General features: G+C 48.3%; 1 protein-coding gene across 5 annotated transcripts; it reads left to right on the forward strand.

The window, feature by feature from the left end:
* Window positions 1-1871: 1871 nt before the first annotated feature.
* Window positions 1872-26886, forward strand: Klhl42 (kelch-like family, member 42). 5 transcript variants are annotated; one of them, XM_087658997.1, is made up of 4 exons: window positions 1877-2051; window positions 2543-2752; window positions 16279-16472; window positions 21793-26886. In XM_087658997.1, exons 2-4 carry the CDS (start codon window positions 2739-2741, stop codon window positions 22242-22244), a joined length of 660 nt encoding a protein of 219 aa, XP_087515123.1. In that variant the 5' UTR covers window positions 1877-2051; window positions 2543-2738; the 3' UTR covers window positions 22245-26886.
* The last annotated feature ends 722 nt before the right edge of the window (window positions 26887-27608 follow it).

Consider the following 27608-nt stretch of genomic DNA (forward strand, 5'->3'; position numbering starts at 1 on the left):
GATCTGTGGATATGAGCACAAGTATTCAGGAAGTAACTTGACAACATATTCATTTAGCAAAGCAACAGTGGTGAGCTCTCCTAGGGCTATGACCTCCCAGGCTGTAGGCCTTTGAGCACAAATTGTCAGTGTCTAATGACCAATGACAGCTCCATGTACTCAATATGATGACACTGAGCAATGCATTCACGAAGCCTTGAAACTATAGTTCGCTACTTTGTAACAAAGGAGTTTATATGTGTTTGTCTTTATGCCCAGCTTTCTAGAACACTGTGTGGCTTACTAAGATCATTGGATCTTTTAAGACGCCCCACTATATTGTCAGGTGTCAAAACCTTGCAGGACCAGTGCCCAGTGTTGTCAGGTAACACTTCAGATTCCAGTCCAGCTGACCTCACTGTGGTAATGTGACCCTGGTTGAATTGCCTCTCTAATGAGAATCATTCTCAAAGGTTGGCTTTCTGGTTTGTTTTAAAAGGCAAGAGAATACCAGTTGAAGGCGTGTCTCTGGTCTGCAAACAAAACTTCCATTGGTAAAGATTCTAAAGAGCCAGAGACTAAGAGCCTGTTCTTCTGGTGACTCACTGAATCCTGCCTTGTTGCTGATGGAGGCTCAGACAGAGCCTGGTCCAGCCTCTTTGAAGTCGGCCTTCCCAGAAGCCCCCAGACCAATGTCTAATGGTAGCCGTGGCACGTTGCCTTGCTGTAGTCTACTAGATCCTTGCCTCTCACCTGAAACCCTCCTCATACCCCAAACACCAAGAGTGACGGATGGGGAACAGAAACCTGCCAAGAACGATTCCAGGCCTGTCAATCACAGGGCAGTTAGTGTCCTGAGTTTTTCAGAGTGTCCAAGAAAGTAACGAAGTATAGCAAACCCCAGGTCCGTGTGTTGTGTCTCTTTCCCATAGGAAGGCAGAATCCTGATAGGATGTTCTCTGTACTTCGTAGCTCCTTACCCTTGCGTGTATTCTGCAGACTATAATGACTTACAGCCCCCTCTTGGTGAAGCAGCCGACAGATATAGTAATACTGAGGAATGCAAGCTGGGACATCATGGGGCAGACACCATGCTTCACTACAGACCTTGGAATCCAGCCTTCCAACCAAGTGTCCCGCAAAGGAACACAGGAAAAATGTCCTTTCCCAACAGCTATGGCAGGGATGGGGGTAGGTTGGGATGAGAATGGGAAAGTGCTACCCAGAGGGGACAATCATCTCCATCCACTTGCCCCTTTTGCTGCCATCTCTGGTGCTGGGGTCTGAACTCTCTCTGGAGCCCCCTCCAAGCCACTGCCTGCCTTCCTGTCTGTCTGCAGGACCGGTAGTCACTGCAAGACTGTCTGTCCTGTCCATGGAGTTGATAACTCTTCTAACAAATTCGTTAGCCCCAGAAATCCGTTATTGCACCTTTGAATCACACTGCAGGTGCAAAATCTCTCAGTACTGACTGGCCTAGGAAAACTCACACAGGCAGGGACTGTGGGGCTGCGGGAAACACCAGAAGATCAAGTACAATGACTTTTGCGCAGGGGGAGAGCACCGCGAACCGACGCGTTTGTTTGTATCCTAACATTGCTTGACAGTGGTTAAGAGTGCATACTGCTGCTGCGGAGGACAGGAGGACTCGGCTTCCGCGTAGGGCAGCTTACAACCGTCTTTACCTCAGGCTGCAAGGTGATCTGCCGCCTTCGGCTTCCCGGCACCTGCATTCACGCGTACGAACCCACACAGACACAAGGATTAAAGACTCAGAGAGGCCGTTTACTTCGAGGGCGCGTGACGCACCGGCGGGGCTGAGCCCAGGGCCCCGAGCGGCGGAAGGAAGGAAGCGCTAGCGCAGGCCGGGCTCCGCGGAGGCTGTGCGCCCGGGGGAGGAGCCTGAGCAGCCGGGCGGCGGGCGCAGCGGCCCAGCCATGTCGGCCGAGGAGATGGTGCAGATCCGCCTGGAAGACCGCTGCTACCCGGTGAGCAAGAGCAAATTGATCGAACAGAGCGACTACTTCCGCGCTCTCTACCGCTCCGGCATGCGCGAGGCCGTGCGGCCCGAGGTGGGTCCGGAGGTGCAGCAGCTGCGCGGCCTGAGCGCTCCGGGCCTGCGGCTGGTGCTGGACTTCATCAACGCGGGCGGCGCGCGCGAGGGCTGGGGCCTGAGCGAGGACGAGTTGGCCGAGGCCAGCGTGCTGGCCGAGATGGTGGAGGCCGCGTCCTTTCTGCAGGTCACGGCGCTGCTGCGCTTGCTGCTGTCGCATGTGCGTCTGGGCAACTGCCTGGAGCTGTACCGCCTGGCGCAGGTGTACGGGCTGCCCGACCTGCAGGACGCCTGCCTGCGCTTCATGGTGCTACGCTTCCACCAGGTGCTGTGCCAGCCGCAATTCCCGCTACTGCTGTCGCCGCCTCAGGCCCCCGGGGACTGCAGCCTGAAGCAGAGGTTGCGGGAGGCCCGCATGCGCGGGACCCCGGTCCTGGTGGCCCTGGGGGACTTCCTCGGGGGACCCCTGGCTCCGCACCCGTATCAGGGGGAACCCCCGTCCATGCTTAGGTATGAGGAGACCACAGAGCGCTGGTTCCCCCTGGCCAACAACCTGCCCCCCGACCTGGTGAACGTCAGGGGCTACGGCTCAGCCATCTTGGACAACTACCTCTTCATCGTGGGTGGTTACAGGATCACCAGCCAGGAGATCTCGGCCGCACACTCCTACAATCCCACCACCAACGAGTGGCTGCAGGTGGCTTCCATGAACCAGAAGCGGTAAGTGCAAGGGGGTGGGGGGTTCTGCACCCTTCATTCATTGCCCTGGCCAGAGGCGATGGATGGCATCTCACTTAGTGCTGCTAAGTGCTCCACCTCTGGTGGAGTTCCCAGTGAGCCCAGGGCTTGCCAAGAAGACAAGCCGTGTATCAGCTAGCCTAGTGGTCTTCTTACATGTGCAGGCCCCAGGTAAGAAGTTTTTCTGCCTCAGAAGAGCTTGCAGAGAAGGCTATTGAGAATTACGGAGGCACTAGCAGTAACTGGTAACTCTAGCTTGTTGTTGCTGATGGCGACTTTAGATCCTTCTCACTTGGGTAGGAGAGAGTGCATCCACTCTCCCTAGGACGATGTAAGGGATCGCCATAGAGCATTCTCTTTTCTTTTCATTCTCTCTTCATTTGTTTCTTATTACCTCCTAAGACAGCAATCATCTTTGACCCAAAACTTGAGCCTGGAGCGGTCAGCTACAGAATGGGTGTGCCCTTGTCTCTCTGCGTCTGTTGTCTACCTGGGAGGCCTCAGACACCCCAGTCTGGGTGCCTGAGTCCTTTGTGACTGTAGCATTAGCATATACATATAAACCCTACATGTACACATACACCTATACATATATACATTAGCATAGAGCGTATGTATATACAACCTCCTGCATATGTTCAGGTGGTTTTCCTTTATTTTCGTATGCTCCTCAGGCTGGTCTTGCAGACCTGCCATCCTCTGCCATCCAGCCTTCAGAGAGCTGTTACTTATGACTTCGAATGTAACACATTTACCACGTCAATGGTTGTCAGATGGCATTGGTGAGGGAATGACAAAAACCAGTGTGTACTGTTCAATTTCTCCCTCTTACTGTTAGAAGATGTGTTCCTTTCCACCTCACCCATCTTTCCCATCCTTCGAAGTAAGGAAAAGAGAGAATGAAAGCAATATAGAGAAGCAAATAAAGGAAGAGCTGGGAAAGAAGACACCAGGAAGAGGAAGGGAGTAAAGGCCGCAGTCCCAAGTGGCCTGGAGGAGAGGTCAGGGCTTGTAGAGTGGGCCTGTTGCCCCAGCTGCTTGGAAGGCTGAAGCAGACAGATCCCAAGTTAAAATTCTTTCTGGGCTTCAGAGTGAATTCCAGGCCAGCCTGGATAATGTAGCAAAACCAGAAAGAGTAGGGGAAAGGTGTCTCAGTGGGAGAACGCTAGTCTAGCAATTAGGAAGGCTCAGATCTCACATTGGATGCCAGTGTCCTAGAAGTGGAAAGAGTAGCCACACAGGACAGACACACTCTTCTCTCCCCACTTCCCTCCCCTTACCCCTCTCTCCCTCCCCTTCTTTCTTTTCCTTCCTTTCTTCCTTCCTTTCTTCCTTCCTTCCTTTCTTTCTTTCTTTCTTTCTTTCTTTCTTTCTTTCTTTCTTTCTTTCTTTCTTTCTTTCTTTCTTTCTTTCTTTCTTCTTTCTTTCTTTTTCTTTCTTTTTATCTTGGAGGCATAGTTTGTCTTCATAGTCCTGGCTGTCCTGATTCTCACTCTGTAGATCAGGCTGGCCTTGAACTCAGAGATCGTCTTGCTTCTGCCTTCCAAGTGCTGGGATTAAAATTGTGTGCCGCTGCCACCCAGCTGAGGCTAGGTACTTTTTACCAGGCCCCCTGATGCCATCCAAGACCCACTGTGGTCTCTTCCAGGTCCATAACAGGAAAAAGGGACCTTTAGGTCAGAGATTATTTGCAGAAACATACCTTGTTCTGATGGCTCAGAGGTTAAGAGCGCTTGCTGTTCTGTGCTCAGCATCCGTATCTGACACCCCTTGACAGTCTTTACAGGCACTTACATACACTGGCACACAAATAGACATAAAATAAATCCTAAAAATCCTGGCAAGCTGAAGTGTGAGAGGCAGAGCTGAATGCTCCCTTCCAGAGGTACTAACTAGGGGGTGGGTAGGTTTTCACTCAGCCTCCGGCAATATGATACTTCCATGGCTGAGATGATACAGTAGCCATGGCTGAATGATACAGTAGCCATGGCTGAATGATACAGTAGCCATGGCTGAATGATACAGTAGCCATCGCTGACATGATACAGTAGCCATGGCTGAGATGATACAGTAGCCATCGCTGAGATGATACAGTAGCCATGGCTGAGATGATACAGTAGCCATGGCTGAGATGATACAGTAGCCATGGCTGAGATGATACAGTAGCCATCGCTGAGATGATACAGTAGCCATCGCTGAGATGATACAGTACCCATGGCTGAGATGATACAGTAGCCATGGCTGAGATGATACAGTAGCCATGGCTGAGATGATACAGTAGCCATCGCTGAGATGATACAGTAGCCATGGCTGAGATGATACAGTAGCCATGGCTGAGATGATACAGTAGCCATGGCTGAGATGATACAGTAGCCATCGCTGAGATGATACAGTAGCCATGGCTGAGATGATACAGTAGCCATGGCTGAGATGATACAGTAGCCATCGCTGAGATGATACAGTAGCCATCGCTGAATGATACAGTAGCCATCGCCGAGATGATACAATAGCCATGGCTGAGATGATACAGTAGCCATGGCTGAGATGATACAGTAGCCATGGCTGAGATGATACAGTAGCCATGGCTGAGATGATACAGTAGCCATCGCTGAGATGATACAGTAGCCATGGCTGAGATGATACAGTAGCCATCGCTGAGATGATACAGTAGCCATCGCTGAGATGATACAGTAGCCATCGCTGAGATGATACAGTAGCCATGGCTGAGATGATACAGTAGCCATTGCTGAGATGATACAGTAGCCATCGCTGAGATGATACAGTAGCCATCGCTGAGATGATACAGTAGCCATCGCTGAGATGATACAGTAGCCATCGCTGAGATGATACAGTAGCCATGGCTGAGATGATAGAGTAGCCATGGCTGAGATGATACAGTAGCCATGGCTGAGATGATACAGTAGCCATGGCTGAGATGATACAGTAGCCATGGCTGAGATGATACAGTAGCCATCGCTGAGATGATACAGTAGCCATCGCTGAGATGATACAGTAGCCATCGCTGAGATGATACAGTAGCCATCGCTGAGATGATACAGTAGCCATGGCTGAGATGATACAGTAGCCATGGCTGAGATGATACAGTAGCCATGGCTGAGATGATACAGTAGCCATGGCTGAGATGATACAGTAGCCATGGCTGAGATGATACAGTAGCCATCGCTGAGATGATACAGTAGCCATCGCTGAGATGATACAGTAGCCATCGCTGAGATGATACAGTAGCCATCGCTGAGATGATACAGTAGCCATCGCTGAGATGATACAGTAGCCATGGCTGAGATGATACAGTAGCCATGGCTGAGATGATACAGTAGCCATGGCTGAGATGATACAGTAGCCATGGCTGAGATGATACAGTAGCCATCGCTGAGATGATACAGTAGCCATCGCTGAGATGATACAGTAGCCATCGCTGAGATGATACAGTAGCCATGGCTGAGATGATACAGTAGCCATCGCTGAGATGATACAGTAGCCATCGCTGAGATGATACAGTAGCCATCGCTGAGATGATACAGTAGCCATCGCTGAGATGATACAGTAGCCATGGCTGAGATGATACAGTAGCCATCGCTGAGATGATACAGTAGCCATGGCTGAGATGATACAGTAGCCATGGCTGAGATGATACAGTAGCCATGGCTGAGATGATACAGTAGCCATGGCTGAGATGATACAGTAGCCATGGCTGAGATGATACAGTAGCCATGGCTGAGATGATACAGTAGCCATGGCTGAGATGATACAGTAGCCATCGCTGAGATGATACAGTAGCCATGGCTGAGATGATACAGTAGCCATCGCTGAGATGATACAGTAGCCATGGCTGAGATGATACAGTAGCCATGGCTGAGATGATACAGTAGCCATCGCTGAGATGATACAGTAGCCATCGCTGAGATGATACAGTAGCCATCGCTGAGATGATACAGTAGCCATCGCTGAGATGATACAGTAGCCATGGCTGAGATGATACAGTAGCCATCGCTGAGATGATACAGTAGCCATGGCTGAGATGATACAGTAGCCATCGCTGAGATGATACAGTAGCCATGGCTGAGATGATACAGTAGCCATGGCTGAGATGATACAGTAGCCATGGCTGAGATGATACAGTAGCCATCGCTGAGATGATACAGTAGCCATCGCTGAGATGATACAGTAGCCATGGCTGAGATGATACAGTAGCCATGGCTGAGATGATACAGTAGCCATGGCTGAGATGATACAGTAGCCATGGCTGAGATGATACAGTAGCCATGGCTGAGATGATACAGTAGCCATGGCTGAGATGATACAGTAGCCATGGCTGAGATGATACAGTAGCCATCGCTGAGATGATACAGTAGCCATCGCTGAGATGATACAGTAGCCATGGCTGAGATGATACAGTAGCCATCGCTGAGATGATACAGTAGCCATGGCTGAGATGATACAGTAGCCATCGCTGAGATGATACAGTAGCAACCCACCCACAACCACAGGGCTTAGGCAGCGGAGGCAGGTGAAACTGTAGTCTAGCCTGAGCTAGAGATGCTTTCTGAAAACAAACAGAAACAAAATAATAAAGTTATTTTTTAGTATCAAAAGTGTTATTTTAAAATATTTTTTAAGAGCTTTAATTTGAATCAACAATGGTGGTGCTCCAAGAGGAGATAGAAGGTTCCACGTTCTGTCTTACCTCTTCCCTGTGTGTCTCCAGCTCTGTCCATGTGGACTCAGCATGTCATCCGTCCTCAGCGCCACAGTCCTGACCTCTCACCCGTCTCTCTTTAGCTGCAGATCTTTGGTCTGTCTTTCTCAGAATGTTCTTTCTGTGCTCTTTACACACGGTCAAGTTGTTTTCTAGCTCCTGCCTCATGCATCTGCCTTAGAAACTGAAAAGTGAGTGTGCCTGCCTTAATTATGCTGTGACAAGCACTTGAAGCAGCTTCAGGAAGAGAGTGTGGAGAAGGCACGCTGGTAAGAGCCTGAGGTGGTGAGAGCCTGGGGTGGCCAGAGCCTGGGTGGCAGTCAGGATGTAGGGAGGAGGGATGGGGTTGCTCAGCCAGCTTTCTCCTTTGTATGCAGTCTGGATCCCAGATGGTGGGACGGGCCACCCACTTGTAGGGTAGGTTGGGTCTTCCCTTCTCAGTTAGACCTAGAACATTCCTCACAGGCTGCCTCCAGCTTGTCTCTGTGGCTCTAGATCCTGTCACACTGACATTGTTAACCACCACCACATGTCCCTGGATTACTTCATTGCAGGGACTGGCTGAGACACTAGGAAAAACAGGTGTCAGGGGAGGAGATATTTTTGGGGCCAAGAATGATGGCTCAGAATGCAAAGTGGAGCAGAGTGGTTAACTCACGACAGAGAAGAAAAATATCCCTCGTTATTGTAAAATTATATTAAAAAAATGCTGTCTTTTTACCCGCTCTAGGTCTGGCACCGCAGTGCCCCAAGATATCTGACAGATATCTTAATCTCAGTCAGCAAAGCCTCTCACCCGCTTTGCTCCATCCCATATCACACTGCCGAAGGCCTCTCTCTGAGCCTGGCAAAAAACTCTCTACCCGTCCAGTTCCCAAGGCAGGCTGCTGCCATGTCAGAAATATACATCCCAATTCCGTAGTGGCTCAGTGTCCCAGCCGCCATACACTCTCTTAAACTTAATTCGCCACATGAAAGAACACACAATGCAATAACCTCTGGTCCAACTGATAAGATATAATTGCCCACCTAAACATACAAAGCCCTCCCTTAAGAACATTCATAATAACCTGTAAAGGTACAGTGTGGAATCTTTTTTTTTTTTTTCTTTTCTTTTTTTTCCGGAGCTGGGGACTGAACCCAGGGCCTTGTGCTTGCTAGGCAAACGCTCTACCACTGAGCTAAATCCCCAGCCCCAACAGCGTGGAATCTTAATGTCAGCCTTCATGTTCTCTCTGCAGCTTCTCTGCCAGTTTCCTCCAGTCTCCCGTTCTTTCCGTTTCTGTCTCCTCTTCCCTCAAACTTTTCTCCTGCCCATCCTTCCTTCTTGTCCAGTGACAGGCCTCGTTCTATCGTGTACCTGCCTACGCCTGCGTGATGACATCATCCCACACCTCACCCCCACCCCCACCCGGGGACCTGCTTCCTCCATGAAGGTCCCACCTGCTGGTTTCCACACAGTTTCACATGTTTTATCCATGGGCTAGTGTGCTTATGAGGTCAGGGCTTTTGTGACTCAGCCCTCAGTAAATCTATGTGTGATTAATGCAGGGTGCCAAGCCACATGTATCTGTACATGCATGCCATAGTTAGGTACTATAAATGCATAGGTACTTATAGCAACATAGGTGTGACTAGCCATTCTAGGCGGGGAGCTGTGTGTGTATTTTCTCAAGTGGAGTGTATATCCATGTATTTTCACTCTAAATTTGTTATGGTACTTAATGTTTCTTCTAATTAATGACTACTGTACTTAGATTTTTTTGTATTCACAAATGTGTATTGAAATAATTTTTGGTTTTATTTTATGATACATTTTATTTTATTTATTAAAATTTTATTTATATTTTTTTAAAGATTTATTAATTTATTATATATAAGTACACTATAGCTGTCTTCAGACATACCAGAAGAGGGCATTGGATCTCTTTACAGATGGTTGTGAGCCACCATGTGGTTGCTGGGAATTGAACTCAGGACCTCTGGAAGAATAGTCGGGTGCTCTTAACTGCTGAGCCATCTTTCCAGCCCTTAAATTTTTATTTTAAACGAATAAATTATTTTATTAATTTTTTTGAGACAGGGTTTTCATGTATCCCAGAATGGCCTTGAACTTCCTGTGTATCTGAGGATGACCTTGTATTTCTTATCCTCCTGCCTCCACCCCTAAGGTGCTATGATTAGAGACATATACCAGCACACCTTTTTGAGAAAGGGCCTCACTCTTTAGCCCCAGCTGCCTTTGAACTAGAAGCAGGTCCTCCTCCTCTTTCCAAGTGATGGGAGTAAAGGTGTGAGAGCTAGCTTCTTCTGACTTGTTCCTGTTTGTGTAGTATTCTGGGCTGTTTGGTGGTATCCATTTGTCCCTGTAAACGGCGCTGTATTGGACATCCTGGTCTCTGTGTATGACTGCCTTTGGCACATATGAGTTGGTTCCAGGTTAAAATCTAGGAATCTCTGGGTGGGCAGGGCAAGGCGTGTACACATTTTATATTTTGGCTGCGTAATCGCTCGTGAAAGACTTATAATTTTCTCATAGGCAGTGTTGGGTTTTGCCAGTCCCCTCTCCTGTCAAGGTGAGATGCCCTCCCTACCCTATGCAGCGGGCAGATCTTCAATGTGGTGTCCTCTCGTCAGAACATCATCCTTTGCAGATGTTTACTGACTGTATTTTTGCAAGCAAACAATCTTTGAGACAGAGTTTTTCTGAGTAGCCCTGGCTGTCCTGGAACTCTGTCGATCAGGCTGGCCTCGAACTCAGAGATCTTCCTGCTTTTGCCTCCCATGTGCTGGATTAAAAGTATGTCTCACCACCACCCGACTATTGGCTAATCTTTTTTGAAAATGGTTTATTTATTTTTATTGTATGCATTTTGCCTGCCTGTGTGTGCACCCTGTGTGCAGTACCCACAGGTCCCAGAGGAGGGCGCCAGATCCTTATGAACTGGAGTGACAGATGGTTGGGAGCCAGGACCTGGGTGCTAGGAATCAAACCCAGGTAGTCCACAGCAGCAGGCATTGCTCTTAATTGCGGAGCCAAACATCTAGCCCCTGCTTATCACTTTCCCACTCATATTGGCAGTTTTACATGGCTAGATCTGTGAATCTCTGGCTGTTACTACAGTATTGGATGGGTTTTCCTGTTGTTGTAAAATTATAAAAATAGAAAAATGCTGTCTTTTATCCTCCATTAGGTTGGGCACTGAAGTACCCCAAGATATCTTGCCAGAAGCACACATCCGAATTCTGAGTCGGCTCAGTGTCTCTAGTCGTTATACACTCTCCCAAAGTCAAATCGCCACGTGAAAGAACACACAACACAATAACCTTTGATCCAATTGATAAGATATATTGTCCACCTAAACAAACAAAGCCCAGTACACAGCCATCCCTTAAGAACATTCATAATAACCTGTAAAGGTGCAGCATGGAATCTTAACGTCAGCCTCCATGTCGTCCCGTGGCTACTCTCCGTCTCTTCCTCTCTCCTCCTCTTCCTTTAAACTTCTCCCGCCCATCCTTCCTTCTCGTCCAGTGACAGGCCTCATTCTATCCTGCATTTTACAAATTAAATGGGAGAAGGTTCTGGTGAAGTCACCTGAGCCCTGAGTAGTGACTAGGCAGCTGTCCTTGGGGCAGTGGAATTAGCATCAAAATACAGATAACTCCAGGGCAAGCCACAACATTTTCCCACTTTTTTTTTTTAAGTGTGGTTTGAAACTGGAGTCTTAGGGAGGCAGGGCAGGTGATATCAGTGTGTAGAGTGTGGGTAGGAGCTGTGGGGACCATATGTGATATCAGCATGGGACTCCTCACCCTGGAGCACACTGGTTATTGTGTAGTGGAAGTGAGGAGGAGTTGGAGTGGCCCGGCATGAGGTATCCCAGTTTTTAAATGTTGGCAATTTAAACACGTCAACAATAGAGCAACAGAGCAAACAGAACACAGGGTTGGTCATGTAAACCCTGGGCCCTAGGCTTTGGGTTTGAGTGGCTTCTTGTATGAAACAGTTTTGTCTTTTGAGCTGGCTTTGCTGTATGTGACTCCTTTTATATCCTGTAGTAAGTGGAAATTTTTCCCGGATAATAACATATGTCTTACAATGCTGCCTTTTTTTTTTTACATTTAGACGTGAACTTTTGAAATTCCTTTTCAAGGTGTAGTGTGAAGTTATGGGCTTGAAAATGACCATAGAGGTTGGTAAGATGGATCTTAGTTGTTATGGGCACTTGCTGCCGTGCCCGATGAACTGAATTTAAGTCCTGGGACCTGCATGGGAGAAGAAGAGAACTGGTTCCTGCGAGTTGTCCTTTGACCTTTCATGTGTGCTGTGGCCCGTATATATGTTCACGCACATAAATAAGTGTAATTTTAGAAAAGAAAATGCTGTTCAAGTCCAGTATCTCTCTCTCTCTCTCTCTCTCTCTCTCTCTCTCTCTCTCTCTCTCTCTCTCTCTCTCTCGGCCCCTTTTCAGGTGTATAACACCGGTTCGTTGTCTGAACACAGATTTGACTTTTGACATGTGAAAGCCTGTTGGACCACCAAATTGCCTTCCCTCCCCACCTTAATTAGGGACGGCTCGCAGGAACTGGTCACTGACTGCAGGCGTCCTTTGTAAAAAAAAAAAAAATTAATTTCTAAGATTGTCTGTAGGGTCTTCCTCAGCTCCCGACTTGGGTCCTGTTTGTGTGAGAATGCAGCAAGGCCAGAGAGGCCTCACTGACAGCTGTGTGCTGGCAGAGGAGCCTGAATTGGGAACACTTTGAGAGTCTTTATCCTGGGCTGCAGAGCCCACCCAGCTAGGCACCAGGGAAGGAGGGAAAACGGCAGGCCTGTTTTAACCGCCACAGCCGGATTCTGACCAACAGTTGAGATTGCTTTTGAGTTTTGCTTTCTGACTTTCCCACAGGTGGTTGGTTGTACGAGCCACAATGAGTGTTTCTGTTTTCCAACTTCTCCCTTCTCCATCCTGGTCCCCAGCAGAGGTCACTTCAGCTGAGGAAGGGGAAGGAAGGACAGAAGGACTGGATGGGCCTAGGGAGGAGCTTTGAGTTTCACAGTAACAGAATTGTCTGTAGCAAGCCACTGTTGCGTTTTTTGTTTCTGGAATCCTGTTTCTGGGTCAGGTGTTGTGGTTACTTTGTTATTACTTTGAGAGTACTCCAGCATCTCAGTGAGGTTGGTCTCCTTACTGACCCCATTTCCACAGTGAGTTTAGCTTGTTTTTTACACAAAGGGCCAAGCTCAGCTCTGGTGTCACCCTTCTTGCTGTGGTTTGCAAAGCCGTTAGTCTGCGGACAGGTATTTAGAAAGGTCACATCTTTTAGTTCTTGATTTTTAGTCTGCGGACAGGTATTTAGAAAGGTCACATCTTTTAGTTCTTGATTTTTGAGACTGGGTTTTCTCTGTGTAGCTCCGACTGTCCTGGAACTCATTCTGTAGTCCAGGCTGGCCTTGAACTCACATAGATTCGACTGCCTCTGAACCTCGAGTGCTGGGATCAAAGGCGTGTATCACTTTGACCTTTCATGTGTGCTATGGCCCGTATATATGTTCACGCACATGAATAAGTGTAATTTTAGAAAAGAAAATGCTGTTCAAGTCCAGCATATCTCTCTCTCTCTCTCTCTCTCTCTCTCTCTCTCTCTCTCTCTCTCTCTCTCTCTCTCTCTCTCTCTTTCTCTCTCGGTCCCTTTTAACCTCCTGAAAAGGTTAAAACCTTGAAACATGAAAGGTGCCCAGTGACAAACCACTTAGTTTTGTGTATGTTTGTGTCAGGGTCTTCTGTATGGCTTTGCCTGGCCTCTCTGAACTCTAAGATCCTCTTGTCTCTGCCCTCCCTTTACCTCCTGCCTCTGTTTTGGGAATTGAACCTGGGGCCTCAGGCTGAGCACATTTTTCTGTAGACATCTGACTTTGCATTTCTTCTCAGGGAAATCCAGTCCTGCCTAGTTGGTGTTTCTCGCTTTTTACTTATTGCAAGGGAATCATCTACAGTTACAAAATAAAGGCTTATCTGGTATTGCGGTTACCATTCTTCCTGAACACAGTATGTCAGGGGTCAGTATGAAGGAAGAGATAATTGTGAAGTAATTGGTGGCTTTAGGGGCACACTTGCTGCTCCTGAGCTGACAAGTGTGAGTTGCTTTAAGAAGTTGGAACTGAACTGTCAGGGATTTGTAGATGAGAGCACAAACCGAAGAATTCTGGAGGCTGTGCTGTGCTGAGAAGCCAGTCCTCCTGGAGCTAAGAAAGTGGGGCTCAGGGCTGGAGAGAGGGCTCAGGGGTTGCTGCTGAGCCTGACAACCTGTGTCCACCCCTGGACTGAAGGACAGAAGTGTCCTCTGACTTCTATCATTCACTGCAGCATGTACACCCCTGCAAACATGCAGATGCACAGACGCACACATATACACAGAGAGAGACGCAATAAATAAATGTAATCAAGTTAAAAGCCAAGGGGGGCTGGAGAGATGGTTTGGCGGTGGTATAGGATGGGTGCTGCTGTTCTAGAGGACCTGAGTCAGTTCCTGGCATTCACTTGGGTGGTTCATAGTCACATGGGCACCTGTGTGCATCCGCATACACCCCTATATGCACATAGTTAAAGAAATCTTAAAAATAATACCACAGCTCCTCTTCCCTCTAGGGTAGCCTGTGTGCTCGACTCTACTGGAGAGGTGGGGAAACTGAGGCACAGATCTACTGAGCTCCAGTCGATGTCCCAGGTCAGCCAGCTGTTTAGAAGAGTTTAGATTTCTCCATACAAGCCCGGAGTTGGAGCCCTCGGGGATGTGCCTCTAAATTTAGCAATGGTTTGTTTTCAGGTGGCTAGCCCATCTGCAAGCAAACCCAACATTAATAAACATTTCTCTTGATGAGAGCTTGTGCTTATTGGGTTTGGAGGGATGAAATTGTTTACTTAGCTGCCTATCCTCAGTCTCAGAAAAAGACCTCTTACCTGCTCGCCTAAGATTCATGCAGGATGAATTGATACTACAGAATTTACTATCTGTGTACCCACCCTTGGCAAGTGAAACCGCCCTGAGTCGGTTAAGAGCTGGTTAGAGCTTGTTTATGAACGTTATTACCTTTGGTTCACCAGATCTGCACACGCAGAGAGCGGCTCATGGTTGGATGCTAAGGACATTTGGCAGTCGGGAGAGTAAGCAGCATCAATCAAGGACCGCCCAGGTGCTGCCACCAGTGCGAAATCTGTCTGCATGGCTGGATGCATTTAATGGCCTTGAGGCTCTGGATGGGGAACGCTGGGTTCACCCTCGGATCTGGAAAACAAAATGAAACAGTTCTTATGCACCCAGGCACTTGTAAAGAACTGTAATTTCTTAGTGTCGTTCTTCCGCCACTGTGCCTGGGACTCCCGCTCCCACCTACACAGCTCCTGCTGTGGCTTCGCCTTCCTTAGCTGCTTCTGCCCCTGTCTTTTCTATGATGTAATTCCTCATGGTGCTATCCTTGTTGGAGTTAGACACAAGGGCCATGCCTGGCACCTTCATTTCACAAGGTAGAAAGGTTTGGGCCGAGAATGTCTCCTGCTTGTGTGTTTAGCTACTGGGGTGAGATTCCCCTGAGTTAGAGATGAGGACCTGAAATGGAAGGGCTGTCCTGCTGGTTGTGAGGAGCTGAGGCTGAGCCAGCCTAGGGGTACATGGCCTTTGTGCTGTAGCAGGGTTGTGAACATGCCTGTGGTGTGTCTCTGCTGAGGAGTGGGGACGCCCTCCAAACAACCAACCGTTTCTTACTTAGCTTGTGTCTGAAGCTGATGACAACACTTTTATCCATAAGTAGTTATCTGTGTCTGTACCTCAGAGAGGAGGCTCCTCTACTCTGCGAGGAGAAAGCAGAGGGGCGAGTCTGTATTCTCTCATTTTAAAGGTATTTAAATGCACATCTGTATGATGGTACGACACAGGTAGGCCAGGGCCTGAGGAAGCCAGAAGAGGCACTCAGATTCCCTGAAGCTGGAGTTATCGGAGGCTGGAAGTTGCCATGTATGTGCTGGGAACTAAACTTGGGTCCTGTACAGAGCAGCCAGAGCTCTTAACCAACCAGCCCTGCCTTCTTTCCTGCACACCCCTGGAAGGCGTTGTGGTCTTTTAGCATCAGTAAGTTGTGAACTGTCCCTGTCCCCCTCCTCCTGGCGCGAGTCCTCAGCCTGTGAGGATGTTTAGTGAGGCTGTGGATCCTTTAGAGTATGGGTCTCATGGTGAGGGGTGATGCAGTCACAAAGGGTGGGATTTGAAGGGCACGTATGGCTACATCCTAGTTCCTTCAATCTGTGTCACTATGGCGTGACAGCCTCCTGCTCCTGTCACCAAGAACTCTTCAAGCACTTCCTGTCACGATAGGCTAAAATCCTTTGAAGCCGTGAGCCAGACACCCTTCTGTGAATTGTTTCAGTTGATCATGGAGACCACAGTGACATGAGCATGGTGAATGGCTGGGGACTGGTTCCAGGTCCGGACTTAAAGTGTCATGGGCCGCACATCACTCCAGTGTCCTCCTGGTCCTTAATTCATCTCGAACTGCATGTAACGGAACAGAACGCATGAGCCCTTTAGGTAGCTATTGCAGTCTCATATGAGGGGGACCTGTACAGGTCCAAGACAGAGTGTGGAGTCCTGGGTACCAGAGTAACATCAGAGAAGTCATCTCTGCAGTCACCAGGCGGAATGGCCCTGACGGGGACACTTCACGACACCTTCTGCTGGAGAGCCTACCCTCATGTCACTGCCAGAACTGACCTTGCGGTCTGTGTCTTCCTTTCAGATCTAACTTCAAACTTGTGGCTGTCAATTCGAAGCTTTACGCCATCGGCGGGCAGGCCGTTTCTAACGTGGAGTGCTATAACCCCGAACAAGATGCGTGGAATTTTGTGGCTCCCCTGCCGAACCCTCTGGCTGAGTTCTCTGCGTGCGAGTGCAAGGGGAAGATTTATGTCATCGGTGGATATACTACCCGAGGTGAGTGAGTGGCGGTCAACCGCTTTTGCATTAGCTGCAGCAGGCCGGCTGGGGCAGGACTGACCAGAGACGCTATGTATCTGAGTGTGAGTTTACATATCATATGATCTATGCTATGCTTACCTTTCTTAAACATGTGAGCCCCAAGACACGATGGGTTAGGTAGGAAGGACCTTTGATGGCCTTGGACATTGTTCACATCGGAAGAGGGGATTATGAAAGATTGTGAGAGTTCTTTGTGCTAGAAACCCAGCCTTATGGTCAGCACCTGAAACCTATCCACACTGGAGGTTTGGGTCACAGCTCAGGAAAGAAGGGTAAACTAAGTACCCTTCTCTCCCTGGTGCCACGCCAGAGCTAAGTCCTGCTTTTGCTTTACCAGATAGAGAGACCCTGAAGCCCAGATCTGGGGGGCCAGTTCCTATGCCCCATGGGGTGGAAGGGTGTGAGCACAAGGGAACTCTTTAGACCTGTGCAGCATGTTTTATCGTTTGCATGTGCACATCTGCGTGATGGACATTTTAGAGAAGTGTGGGAAAAAAAGATGGTCCCCAAGCTCAGTGCTGCTGTGCATGGCAGAGAGAGCCTAGGCATCAGGGTAGAGAGCATCATGGCTGTGTGAGAGGGATGTTGCTGGATGCAGGGAAGAGCTGTGTCCTTCCTTCTCTTTGCCTTCCTTGAGGAGGCTGCCGCCAAGTGGTCTCTTGCCCAAGGGCGTTCACTTCTGAATTTGGTGCGTCTGGTGTGCAGAGCCCACAGCTGAAGGAGAGGGGTAACTAGGTTCATGGAGTTGCTGGTGTGTTTGGCATGCAGTAGCAAGGGCAAGGGTCCCACTCCTTCATGGCGTGATGGGGCAGGCAGAGTTCTCTAGCCCTGCTGATCACTGCATGAGTGTGACTCTGGGTCTACAAGTGAACATATGCAACTGTGTAAGTGACAGACACCAATACAGTATTCAGAGAGGTGACCCATAATTGGGTGTGATTGTGCACTCCTGTAATCCCAGCACTGGGAAGGTACATGGAGGGGGGGGGAACCAATACTTTAAGGCCAGCCTGGGAGGTGGTAGAACATAACTCTAGGAGGAGAGGAAGAGAGAAAGCTCTCAGCAGGGCACTCCAAAGGCTCTAGTCTTCCTCACCTCTTCCCTCTCTGTCTGGTGGCTTCCCCATGTATGTCTTCCTGTCTTCATGTGGCTTCTTCTGTGGATCTCTGTCTAATACTGATGCTTGGAGCTGGGTTTGAGAGCCAGAACCATTTCTGTTTGGCGTATTTGTGAATTATACCACAGATGTGTTTTCAAATGAGGTCTCTCTGGTGAGTGCAGAGGTCGGGGATATGGGCTTGCTTTTGGTGGAGGGGGGTCTACTCTCTGTAGCCAGCCTGCCTATTTATGCATCTGAGAAGAGGCAGCAGCAGAGGGATGAGTGTGATAGAAGCCGTGGGCTGTTTCCCTCCTCAAATGCCGTCATTTCCCATGGCCCCCCCTGGGAATCAAGATAATTTGCCTCTGTTAGCGCCTTGCACCATTCGCACTGGGGCGTAGGGTGCAGAATCAATTGATTTCACAGGTTTAGACAGCCACGCATGGGCATCTGACATGCCTAAGTCCTATATCCTTGTTTCTGTTTTTCTAGGAAAGTAACAGCTAGGCTGTTTACCTACGGACATTTCTCCTTTCTTTCAGGCAACGCGGTTTGTGTTTTGAGGCCAGGTCTTACCCTGGCGCAGCCAATGGTGTAGAGCTCTGTAGCTCAGTCTTCTTGTCTCAGCCTCCAGGCACTGGGATTCTATGCCTGAGCCACCACCGTGTCTTAGCGAGCGATTCAGAATCCACCGTGGCTGACATGACACACACTCGTGTGCCAGCTTCTCTTCATGCAGGAGCTGTTGACTCCTGCCGGTGGCACTGTTCTTCTGGTAGATTTCCTGGCTTTTCCATGACCTTGGCTGAGTTGGGTTGTAGATTTGACCTGGAAAACCCTTCTTGTGTGTTTTGAGCTTCACGGCGACCACTAGCGTGCCTTCTTCACTTGGGCCACCCAGGATGATGTCCGTCCTGGATTCTCCATGCCAGAGACCATGCTGTGCGGTCAGAGGTGGACTGGATGGGTGTTTGTGTTCTAAGCTGACAGGGCTGGGCACTGCCTGTCCTCTCTAGCCCTCCTCTAGTCTGGCTTTCCCAGCATTTCCTGACAGTTCCTGTAGTCCCCATTTCAAACAGGTCTTCCTAATTGTTTGGGGGGAACAAACAGACAAAAACAAAAAAACAACAACAGAAGAAGAAGAAGAAGAAGAAGAAGAAGAAGAAGAAGAAGAAGAAGAAGAAGAAGAAGAAGAAGAAGAAGAAAACCAGGACTTAAGTTGGATTCTTATCCTGTTGACTTCTTAGAAGAGATTTTTGAAATTCAGTAAATAATGATTCGTGACTTTTTGACACAGGGTCTTTCTATTATGTAGCCCTGTCTGTCTTGGAACTTGCTGTGTAGCCCAACTCCTAAAGACCCACCTGTCTCCACTAGGATGAAGGGTGTACATCACCACACCCGACTGGCCTGTGACTTTTATAATAGATTTTGATTATTTTAGTTCTTTGTCAAACAGTAGAGAGATGGAGGTGCCAGGAGGTTGCCTGTCCCTGTATCGTCACATGGAAGGCCAAGGCGGGAGAATTGCTGCAACGTTGGGGCCATTATGGGCTACAATGGGGAGTTAGCAGATCAACTGAATGAGGCGTCCCAAAATCAAAACAAAAAAAGCCCCACCAACAAAAACAACAGGCAGAAATTCAGTAGGAAACCCTAACAACTCTAAAGGGCAGAGGAATCTGTTTTAACTGTCAAGACCCAAAGATTGTCTTACCAAGTCTGACTGCCTGAGCCAGTGCTCAGGGAAGAGAGGGACGGAGTTTGCAGCAGAAGACCCAAGAAGACCTACAGGATGTTGATAGGAGGAGAGGAGCTTGCTGGAGACCCAACCAGGTGTCCTGGGTAGATTAACCAACCCCTCCTTGGCCATCTGCTAGAGTGACCTTATTATCTAATCTGTAAGTAACATGCAGACCTGTGAGAGGACCAGAAAGGCAGTTCCCTTGGGCCGGAAGCTTGTGGGCACAGGGACCAGCGCATACTAAGGACCTGCTCTAGTTCCCTGGCAGCTTGGAGTCAGATTTGGCTCTGGGGCTTGTCTTTCTGTCTGTACCTCCCTTTCTTAGACAAGGTCTTACTGTGTAGCCAAGGCTGCCTTGAGTTTGCAATCCTCTTCCTCAGCCTCTGGACGCTATGATTACAGATGTGTACCACCATGCCAGGCCTGACTGAAGAGCTCTTTGCACGTAGCTACAGGTGGGGTGGATATGGGCGGGTCCTCCGCCTGCTATGGGCGGGTCAGTTACTATGGGTGGGTTCATTGTTGTGGAGGGGCTGTTGCTGTTTTGGGTCCATTGTAGTGGGAGGGTTTGTTACTATGGGTGGATGCGTTGCTGTGGGTAGATCCATTGTTGAGGGAGGGTCCATGGCTGACTGAGGGTCACTCTATTGTGGGTCCATTGCAGTAGGTGAATCTGTTGCTATGGGAGGGTCTGTTGCTATGGGCCGGTCCATTGCTGGCTCCAGACCCTGAGCTGTTTCCTCTGCTTGCTGTTCACAGTTTTTGTTGTTTGTTTAGCAATAACAAACAGAAATGTGATTTTGGGGGGTTGCTAATAACCTTACTTTTTTTCCCTCCTGCCCTGTGGCTAGACCATTTATGCTTTCCTAGAGAAGAAAATGTTTTAAGGGGGCTGGAGAGATGGCTCAGTGGTTAAGAGCACTGACTGCTCTTCCAGAGGTCCTGAGTTCAATTCCCAGCAGCCACATGGTGGTTCACAACCATCTGTAATGGGTTCCGATGCCCTCCTTTGGTGTGACTAAAGGCAGCTACAGTGTACTCATATGACTTTAAAAAGAAAAAGGAAAGAAAATGTTTTAAAAGTCATTTAAAAAGAGAAAAGTGAAGCCCTGTGTGCTGAACCTCCTGGCATCGTTGTCTGTTTTCCTTATTCTGCGATGTTGGGAACCTCACCAGGTCCTCATGCACACTAGCAAGTACTCCACAGACTTAGCCTTCCTTTTACATGTGCTTCCAGGCAGAATCTCACTGAGATGCCTAGGCAGCCTTTGAACTCACTGTTAGCACAGGCAAACCTTGAACTTGAAATCCTCTTACTTCAGCTCTCAAGTAGATGGTAAGAGCCCCACCACCACCCCCAAGACTAAACTTTCCCTCAAAGAAAGTAGTTACTAGTTTAAAAAAACAATGACAGAGAAAGCTTTTGCCTGGTCCTGACTGTTTCTGCATGACCCCAAAGCAGGCCAGAGGTGGGGCCTTGTTGTGTCTTGAGTGCTACATTTGGGAGGTAGGTCTATGAGTGAATCTGCAGGAACTGAGGCTTTCCTGTGTCTCTTGACCCTGAAAACCTGCTTTGCTGGCTGTCGGGTTTTGGCATGGTTTAGGGTTTGCCAAGACACAGGGCAGGGGGCTGGACCTATCCTCTGTGTAGTCAGACATTCTCTGGCTGTCTGAGGGTCTGAGGATGTTGGGCTGATCTTGTGGCTTAGCAGATTGCAGTGCAGGTAGGCTGCTCGGGCAGGCAGGACGGTGGAGAGAGATTTCATATGGGGCATTCTAAGGGTTGTACAGTGCTATCCTCCCCCCACCCCCCAAGCACGCATTCCCAAGCAGGCAACAATGTTTCAGTGCTGTGAATCCTGTTTGTTCAAGTCTAATCAGATAGGACACCAGTCTGGGGGGCTCATCTGGATGTCCAGGTAGATGTACCACCATTTTGCTAAGTAATAAGTTGTACAATGGGGGGTTTTCCATTTTGTGTAAAGCAGCATAGGTCACTGGGGTTCAAACCTCTGACAGCTAGAGCTTCTCATTAAAGCACAGAATCTGCTACAGTGTTGAGAGCTTGCCCCGAGGTAGGCTGCAAATCAGGGCTTGCTGAGGTTAACGCTTCTCTCAGAAGACATGGGGTCTTACTCTGAGGTACAGCATCTAAGCATAGCCATCTGTCTAAAGCAGCATCTACAAGTCGTGTTCAAATCAAAGCTGCCCGTTTCCAGGCTGCCCTCAACTCAAGATCCCCGTTTAGGATTTCCTAGTGCTGGGATTACAGGTGTGAGCCACCATGTCTGGCTTTGTGGGTCTGAGGTTCCCCCAAGAAGGGGGTGCCTGGGAGGAAGGTAGTGGGGGAGCATTCAGCTGACCTCTGCCCCCATCTGCTTAGAAAACCCCTGCCTTTCCAAGTGAGCTTCAGCCTCTTTGTGTGTTTCAGATCGCAACATGAACATCCTGCAGTACTGCCCCTCCGCTGACCTCTGGACGCTGTTTGAGACCTGCGACGTCCATATCCGCAAGCAGCAGATGGTGTCCGTGGAGGAGACCATCTACATCGTGGGCGGGTGTCTCCACGAACTGGGGTCCAACCGCAGGAGCAGTCAGAGCGAGGACATGCTCACCGTGCAGTCCTACAACACGGAAACTCGGCAGTGGCTCTACCTGAAGGAGAACACGTCCAAATCAGGCCTGAACTTGACGTGCGCACTACACAATGACGGCATCTACATTATGAGCAGGGACGTCACCCTGTCCACCAGCTTGGAGCACCGAGTGTTTCTCAAGTACAACATCTTTGCGGACAGCTGGGAAGCCTTCAGGCGGTTCCCAGCCTTCGGACACAACTTGTTGATTTCCTCTCTCTATCTGCCCAATAAAGCAGAGACCTGACTGATTCAACAGTACTTAAAAGAAAAATCTGGTTCAAGGGGGGAAAAAAACGAAAGGCAAGCCTTTGAAATATGGACTCCTGAAGAGACAAAGTGGGCTAACGTAGGTCACGTGGGGAGGACGGCTCTGCTGTAAATAAGCTTCCTTGAGCTAGTTACTTGAAAACGTGGGGTAAAGAGACCAACCGTATTCTTTCCAGATTGTTTTTTTGTACCATGGGAACAAATGTCACGAAAAGTATTCAACCAAACCGAAGCAGTCTTGGGCCAATAACTAAAACCCACCCTTAAAAGTAGACTGCCGGGGTCTGCTTTGAACGGGTCGAGGTCAGTAGCTAAGATCACAGTAGCAATGGCTTTCTTCTGTGTTTTTCCCGTTGGGAATGGAACCCAGGGCCTCACGCGAGTCCCGAAAGGATGACTTTAAAGACACTTGCTTCAGGTCACCTGCGATCTCGTCAGTATGGACTTTTCCTTTTGGTGATCAGCGTTTGACAAGCTTTAGGATCCGCCCACCTCTAGTCTCCTGTTCCCTGTCACCCAGGCTCTCTGGGCAGACATTTTATCCTATATTTGCTTTCAGAAACCCCGACGGGCGTGTCCAACCTTTTGACATTTAGAAATTATCATTCTTTAACTTTGTGCACACTTGAGTTACCTTAAAAAAAAAAAGCCTCTTAATGCTCTAAGTAAGTTCCTGACGCTGTGTTGGCTGCTACATAGCTTTCCTTGGGGCCCACAAGCTGCGGTTGCCTTGCCTGCTACAGAGATAGAGCCAGACAGAATCCACACAGGCAGCCCGTCCATCCAAAAACATGGAGAGACACCTCCTCAGCCTTTCCAGTCTTTGTGCAATTGAGAATGCTGTGTAAGGCAGACTTACCTCTTATCTCGTGTGTGGCAGATGAGGGCTCTGTTCTTAGGAGAGTGCTATAAACATTTTATAAGCTGAGTCTTAAGGGAGAGGGAGTACTGCGTAAGGAAAGATGCCTTTGTGAGTTACTTTTATTGAATATATGTGACTTAGTTCTTGTTTCAAGACAAAAAAAACCCACCCCAACTTTTGCACATTTCCACCAAGTTTCCTCCTAGCTTGGTCTTAGCCTTAGATACATAGCTGTGTTTTGCCTTTTTAAGGGAATGGTGACTTTAGCTGATGTGGTGCTAGAAAGCAGGGGAGATGTTCTTTACAGATGTGGGATGGCCTCTGCTGGCGTTTCTGAATTGAAGTGAGGTGCTGGCATCACAGCTCTCCTGCCAACTGCGGTGAGTAGCCTAAGGACCTGTCAATCATGGGCCTGTGTTTCTTAAAAGACTCAAGGGCCCACTTAGCGTGCACAAGAGGCCCCTGGGTTTAATCTCCAGCACTTACAGCAACAGCAACAAGGTCCTCACCTACAGGGATTTTGATTGAAGAGCTGCTATCTTGTAGTGGAGTCAGCTAAAGGAACCACACCAGCTGCAGGCAGCCGCCTTGCATATTTAAGTATGCTCCATAGAAAAATAATTAGAATTACAGGCAGATTTTCTCCCAGTTCCTTGCACAGCTGCTCACCTGGTGGCTGGGTGTGGGGGAGGGAAGCTGACCCCGAGTAGGTCTTCAGTGTCGATGAGGGAGTCACTTCAGGGTTTCTTTATAGCCATGCCTCTAATACAGCCTTAGAGCCTAGTTATAAAACTCTTACTTGCACAACTGTTTAGCAGCTCAGTCTTTATTTGAGGGATGGTGACGGTCCTTAGTGTCTTGTCAGGATCCAATCAACCTGCTTACAATGCTGTTGGAAGCTTATAGGCCATTTCCAGCCACATCTGTTTTCAAACACTAAGTCTGTTTCTCTCTCTCTCTCTCTCTCTCTCTCTCTCTCTCTCTCTCTCTCTCTCTCATTTTTTCCTCTTAAGACAGGGTATTGCCTTACAATCCAGGACAACTCCAAACTGGAGAATCTCTCACCTCAGCCTCCTAAGTGCTGGGACTGCACGTCTCTTGCTACTGTGCCTGCCTTTATGTATTAGTTTTCAAACTGTTTTTCTGGGTTCTTTAAAAAATACAAAACAAAACAAAAAAACAAAAACTCTGAACTGAAATCTTCACCAATATGGTACAATGGATTTAATTTATATTCACTGTGGAATTGAATTTTGGGGAGTCTGTAATTTCATTACTGCACTTTAAAATCTAACTTACGTTTGTTCCTATGCATCCTCATTGCACGCAGCCCAGTCCTGAGTTTTCAGAGGAGACTGGAAGTTGAGTTAGCAGTGGACAAAGAAGGGCAATTGTCTTGTGAAAAGCCACATCTTAAAAGCACATTATGGTGTCTACCTGTTGACTAGTTCTCTTCCTGATAGCCATCTTTGGACATATTTCCTAATGCCAGCAACTAGATTCTTGGACCAGATGAAGTTGTAACACTGACATCCAGGAAGCTCTCACCCAGACTTGACATGTAGCCAGTGTGCAGGACATGGCTATGAGGGTTTAGATGCACAGACTCCCAACAGAAGTTTGTTGTTCTTGCTGCCAGCTATGCTTGGAGAAGAGTCGTGTCATGGAACTGGATGGGTTTTAGGACATCTGTCCGCCTGTGCCCTTTACCTGTCTGGGCATTCTGGGGGCACTTGGAGTTCAACTGGTGCCAATTGCAGGCTTCAGCCAGGATGATAGCATTGGTTGAAAACCTTCCCTTCCTCGGGCAACTCCTTCTGTGATACTTTGTATTTTCTTCCCATTCTCTGTTGCCTTATCCACCCTCGGATGCTTCTGAGGGGTTCTGACTCCCACTGTGTAACAGGCAGCGTCAGGGAGTATCCTCATGGGAGCTGCCTGCCGACTGTGCACTCCTATTCCAAGAGGCTTCTTCCCTTGGCACCAGACAGGTTCTGAGATGACTGTGTAAGAACCCATAACTTCTGCAGCCTGGGCTAAGATATACTGTCAACCTAGAAGACTGGGGATGCTGGCAAGAAACAGAAAAGGCTTAAGATTAATCGTGAAACCAAAGAGACTTTGACCCCTGTTTTCTGATGTTTCTATAGCCAAGAACCCATCGATTTTAAATGCCTTAGGTTTCCATTCAAGCAGAGTGAAGGAGAGGATACTTTAGCTCTATACTGGAGGACAGAGGAAAATATTTCTTTTTAATAAACAGTTATTTATAGATCATTAGGGCTTCAGTCCTCAGATTTCCAGGTAAAGTTACAAGCCTGTTTGGCCAAAGAGGAAAATAGAAGGAGCCCTGATGTCTTTGTCAAGGTGTTTCATGAGCTTCGCTTAGCACTGCTGATCTAAGGGGCTTCACAGCAAAATGGAACATGCTGAAGGCTGCCTCGTCCTTACACAGGAGTGCAGAGTCTGTGTGTATACTCTCTCTCTCAGGAGGCCTGTCAATCAGGGCTACCCGATATCCCTGCCAGCCCACAGAGTGAAGTGAATACCAGTTCCCACCCTGCTTCAGAGATAGTCTGTGTGAAAGGAGCTGCGATCTCTGGAAGCAGTGCACTACATCAACTTCCTTCCTTGGTGACCAGAAACATTGAGTGTTGGTGTGACACAGAGCTTAGTCTGGGGACACCGACTGAGCCCCTGACCCTGTGACAATGTGTTCTCATTTCAGCCACCTGGGAATCAGAGATGCCTGCTTTAGTCAGGCACAGTGGGCTCGGTCTGGTGTCCCAATCTGCCCACTGCCTTGTGATTTAGTAATAATCCCAGGAGCTTGTTTGTCCTTAAATCCGAACGTCATAGCCTATGCTTCAGTTTTTTGTTTTTTTTTTTTTTACTGTGCGCTTTTATTTTAAAAGTTAACTACTTTTTATAATCCTTGCACTTCGCAGTTTGTGAAAACACAGAAATGATGTTGAATATGTTTTTATTTAGAACTCACTCAGCACTGTAGCCCTGCAGATGGTTCTAAAGAAGGAGGAGGGAGAGCAGGTAAAGATTTGGCACGAGCAAGCTCAGTGCTGATACATTTATGCCTTTGCCTTTAAAACTTTCGGGTGGAGGAACTGAACAATGCTCCCTTGGATACTTTGTTACTGGGCTTGGTTGAGTTTGCCTTGCTGCTGACTGTTGAGTGGTTTCCATCCTGGGTTTAGTACACGTGTTTGCTTTTCACTTTCATCAGTTTGGGAACACAACAGGAAATATATAGTGACTGCTAGCTGCCACTTGACATAGCCATATTCACCCATTCCTACAGGAAGCCCATGAGATGAAAAAGAGGGTCCATTCCGAAGAGCCCAGGGTGCTCAGTGTTTCCGTAGGGCTGCTTGGTGCTTTCCATAGCGTGTCACTGGCAAAGCAAAGGAAAATGTGATTTGTTGTATCACTTCAGGGTGGGATGTTTCTCTGTCCCTCCAGTGTTTTCTTACCTAGTTATTTTTTATGGAAAAGGATAATTCTCGAATTATACTCTGTTATGACTAACACTTTTCTTCGTTTGAAAGATTGTACTGAGTCCATAGTTTGGAGTATGGCATTGACACACACACACACACACACACACACACACACACATCAGCATTGTCGCATATCCATAACAGTGTTTGCGCTTCTGACACCTGTGAACCACGGAGCTGTGTTCATTTTGTCTTTTTGGACGATGGAAGGAAATGTGTTCAAATAAAATAGCTCTCAATCAGCTTTTGATGTATGTGTGATGAACAAAGCTGGGAACCAGGGGTTTAGAGTTCTTGGGGGAGCGGGGTCTGGGAGCTTCTGCTGGGAAGCTGGGAGGGGGTTGAAGTCTAAGGATTTCTGGGTCAGTCTTCAGCCCCTGTGTCCACATCTCTGAGTCTCTGGAATCCTGACCAGAGTCAGCCTGGCTGCTGTGCTGCACCATTGCGTGGTGCCTCTCTCTTCCTGACATTCTTCTCCCTTCATTCCAGGAAAGTGGAAACACACGGTTCCTTGCTCTTGTATTGATTTAATTGTGACTCTAGTGACGAGGCTGGGTCAGCCCCTTTTTGAGAAGCTTCTGGTTGCTTCATGTGCAGGGAAATGTGAATGTGCGTATTTAAAAGATACTACTTGGTTTGCTCACCCTTATTCCTGACTCTGTGGAGCATCTGTGGCAGCTACTGTGTCAAAAGACAGTGTGATTCGCAGACTCCCAGGTCCAGGGATGTTAGGGAAATCAGCTCCTCATAGGTGGCTAGTAGGGTCTGACGGTCTACAAATGAGCGAATAACTGTGTATTACACACCCACAGCATAACAGTGGAGAAGAAAGACAGCAGACACAAAACACCCAACACTAGTTGAGGACCAGGAATTATTAACCATCAGAATTAGCCCTCTGGTCCCAAAACTCAGAATGAGAGCACAAGACTCAGGAGGCTCCTTCCAGAGGAGAAAGATGGCA

The sequence above is a fragment of the Rattus norvegicus genome, chromosome 4 (assembly GCF_021556685.1).
Source record: "Rattus norvegicus strain SHRSP/BbbUtx chromosome 4, alternate assembly SHRSP_T2T, whole genome shotgun sequence".
NCBI classification, from domain to species: domain Eukaryota; kingdom Metazoa; phylum Chordata; class Mammalia; order Rodentia; family Muridae; genus Rattus; species Rattus norvegicus.

Coding starts and splice junctions, on each gene's coding strand:
- Klhl42 (XM_087658995.1), top strand. CDS start 1,917: ATGTCGGCCGAGGAGATGGTGCAGATCCGCCTGGAAGACCGCTGCTAC. Junction 2,753..14,137: donor GCTTCCATGAACCAGAAGCG/GTAAGTGCAAGG, acceptor TCTTCCCTCTAG/GGTAGCCTGTGTGCTCGACT.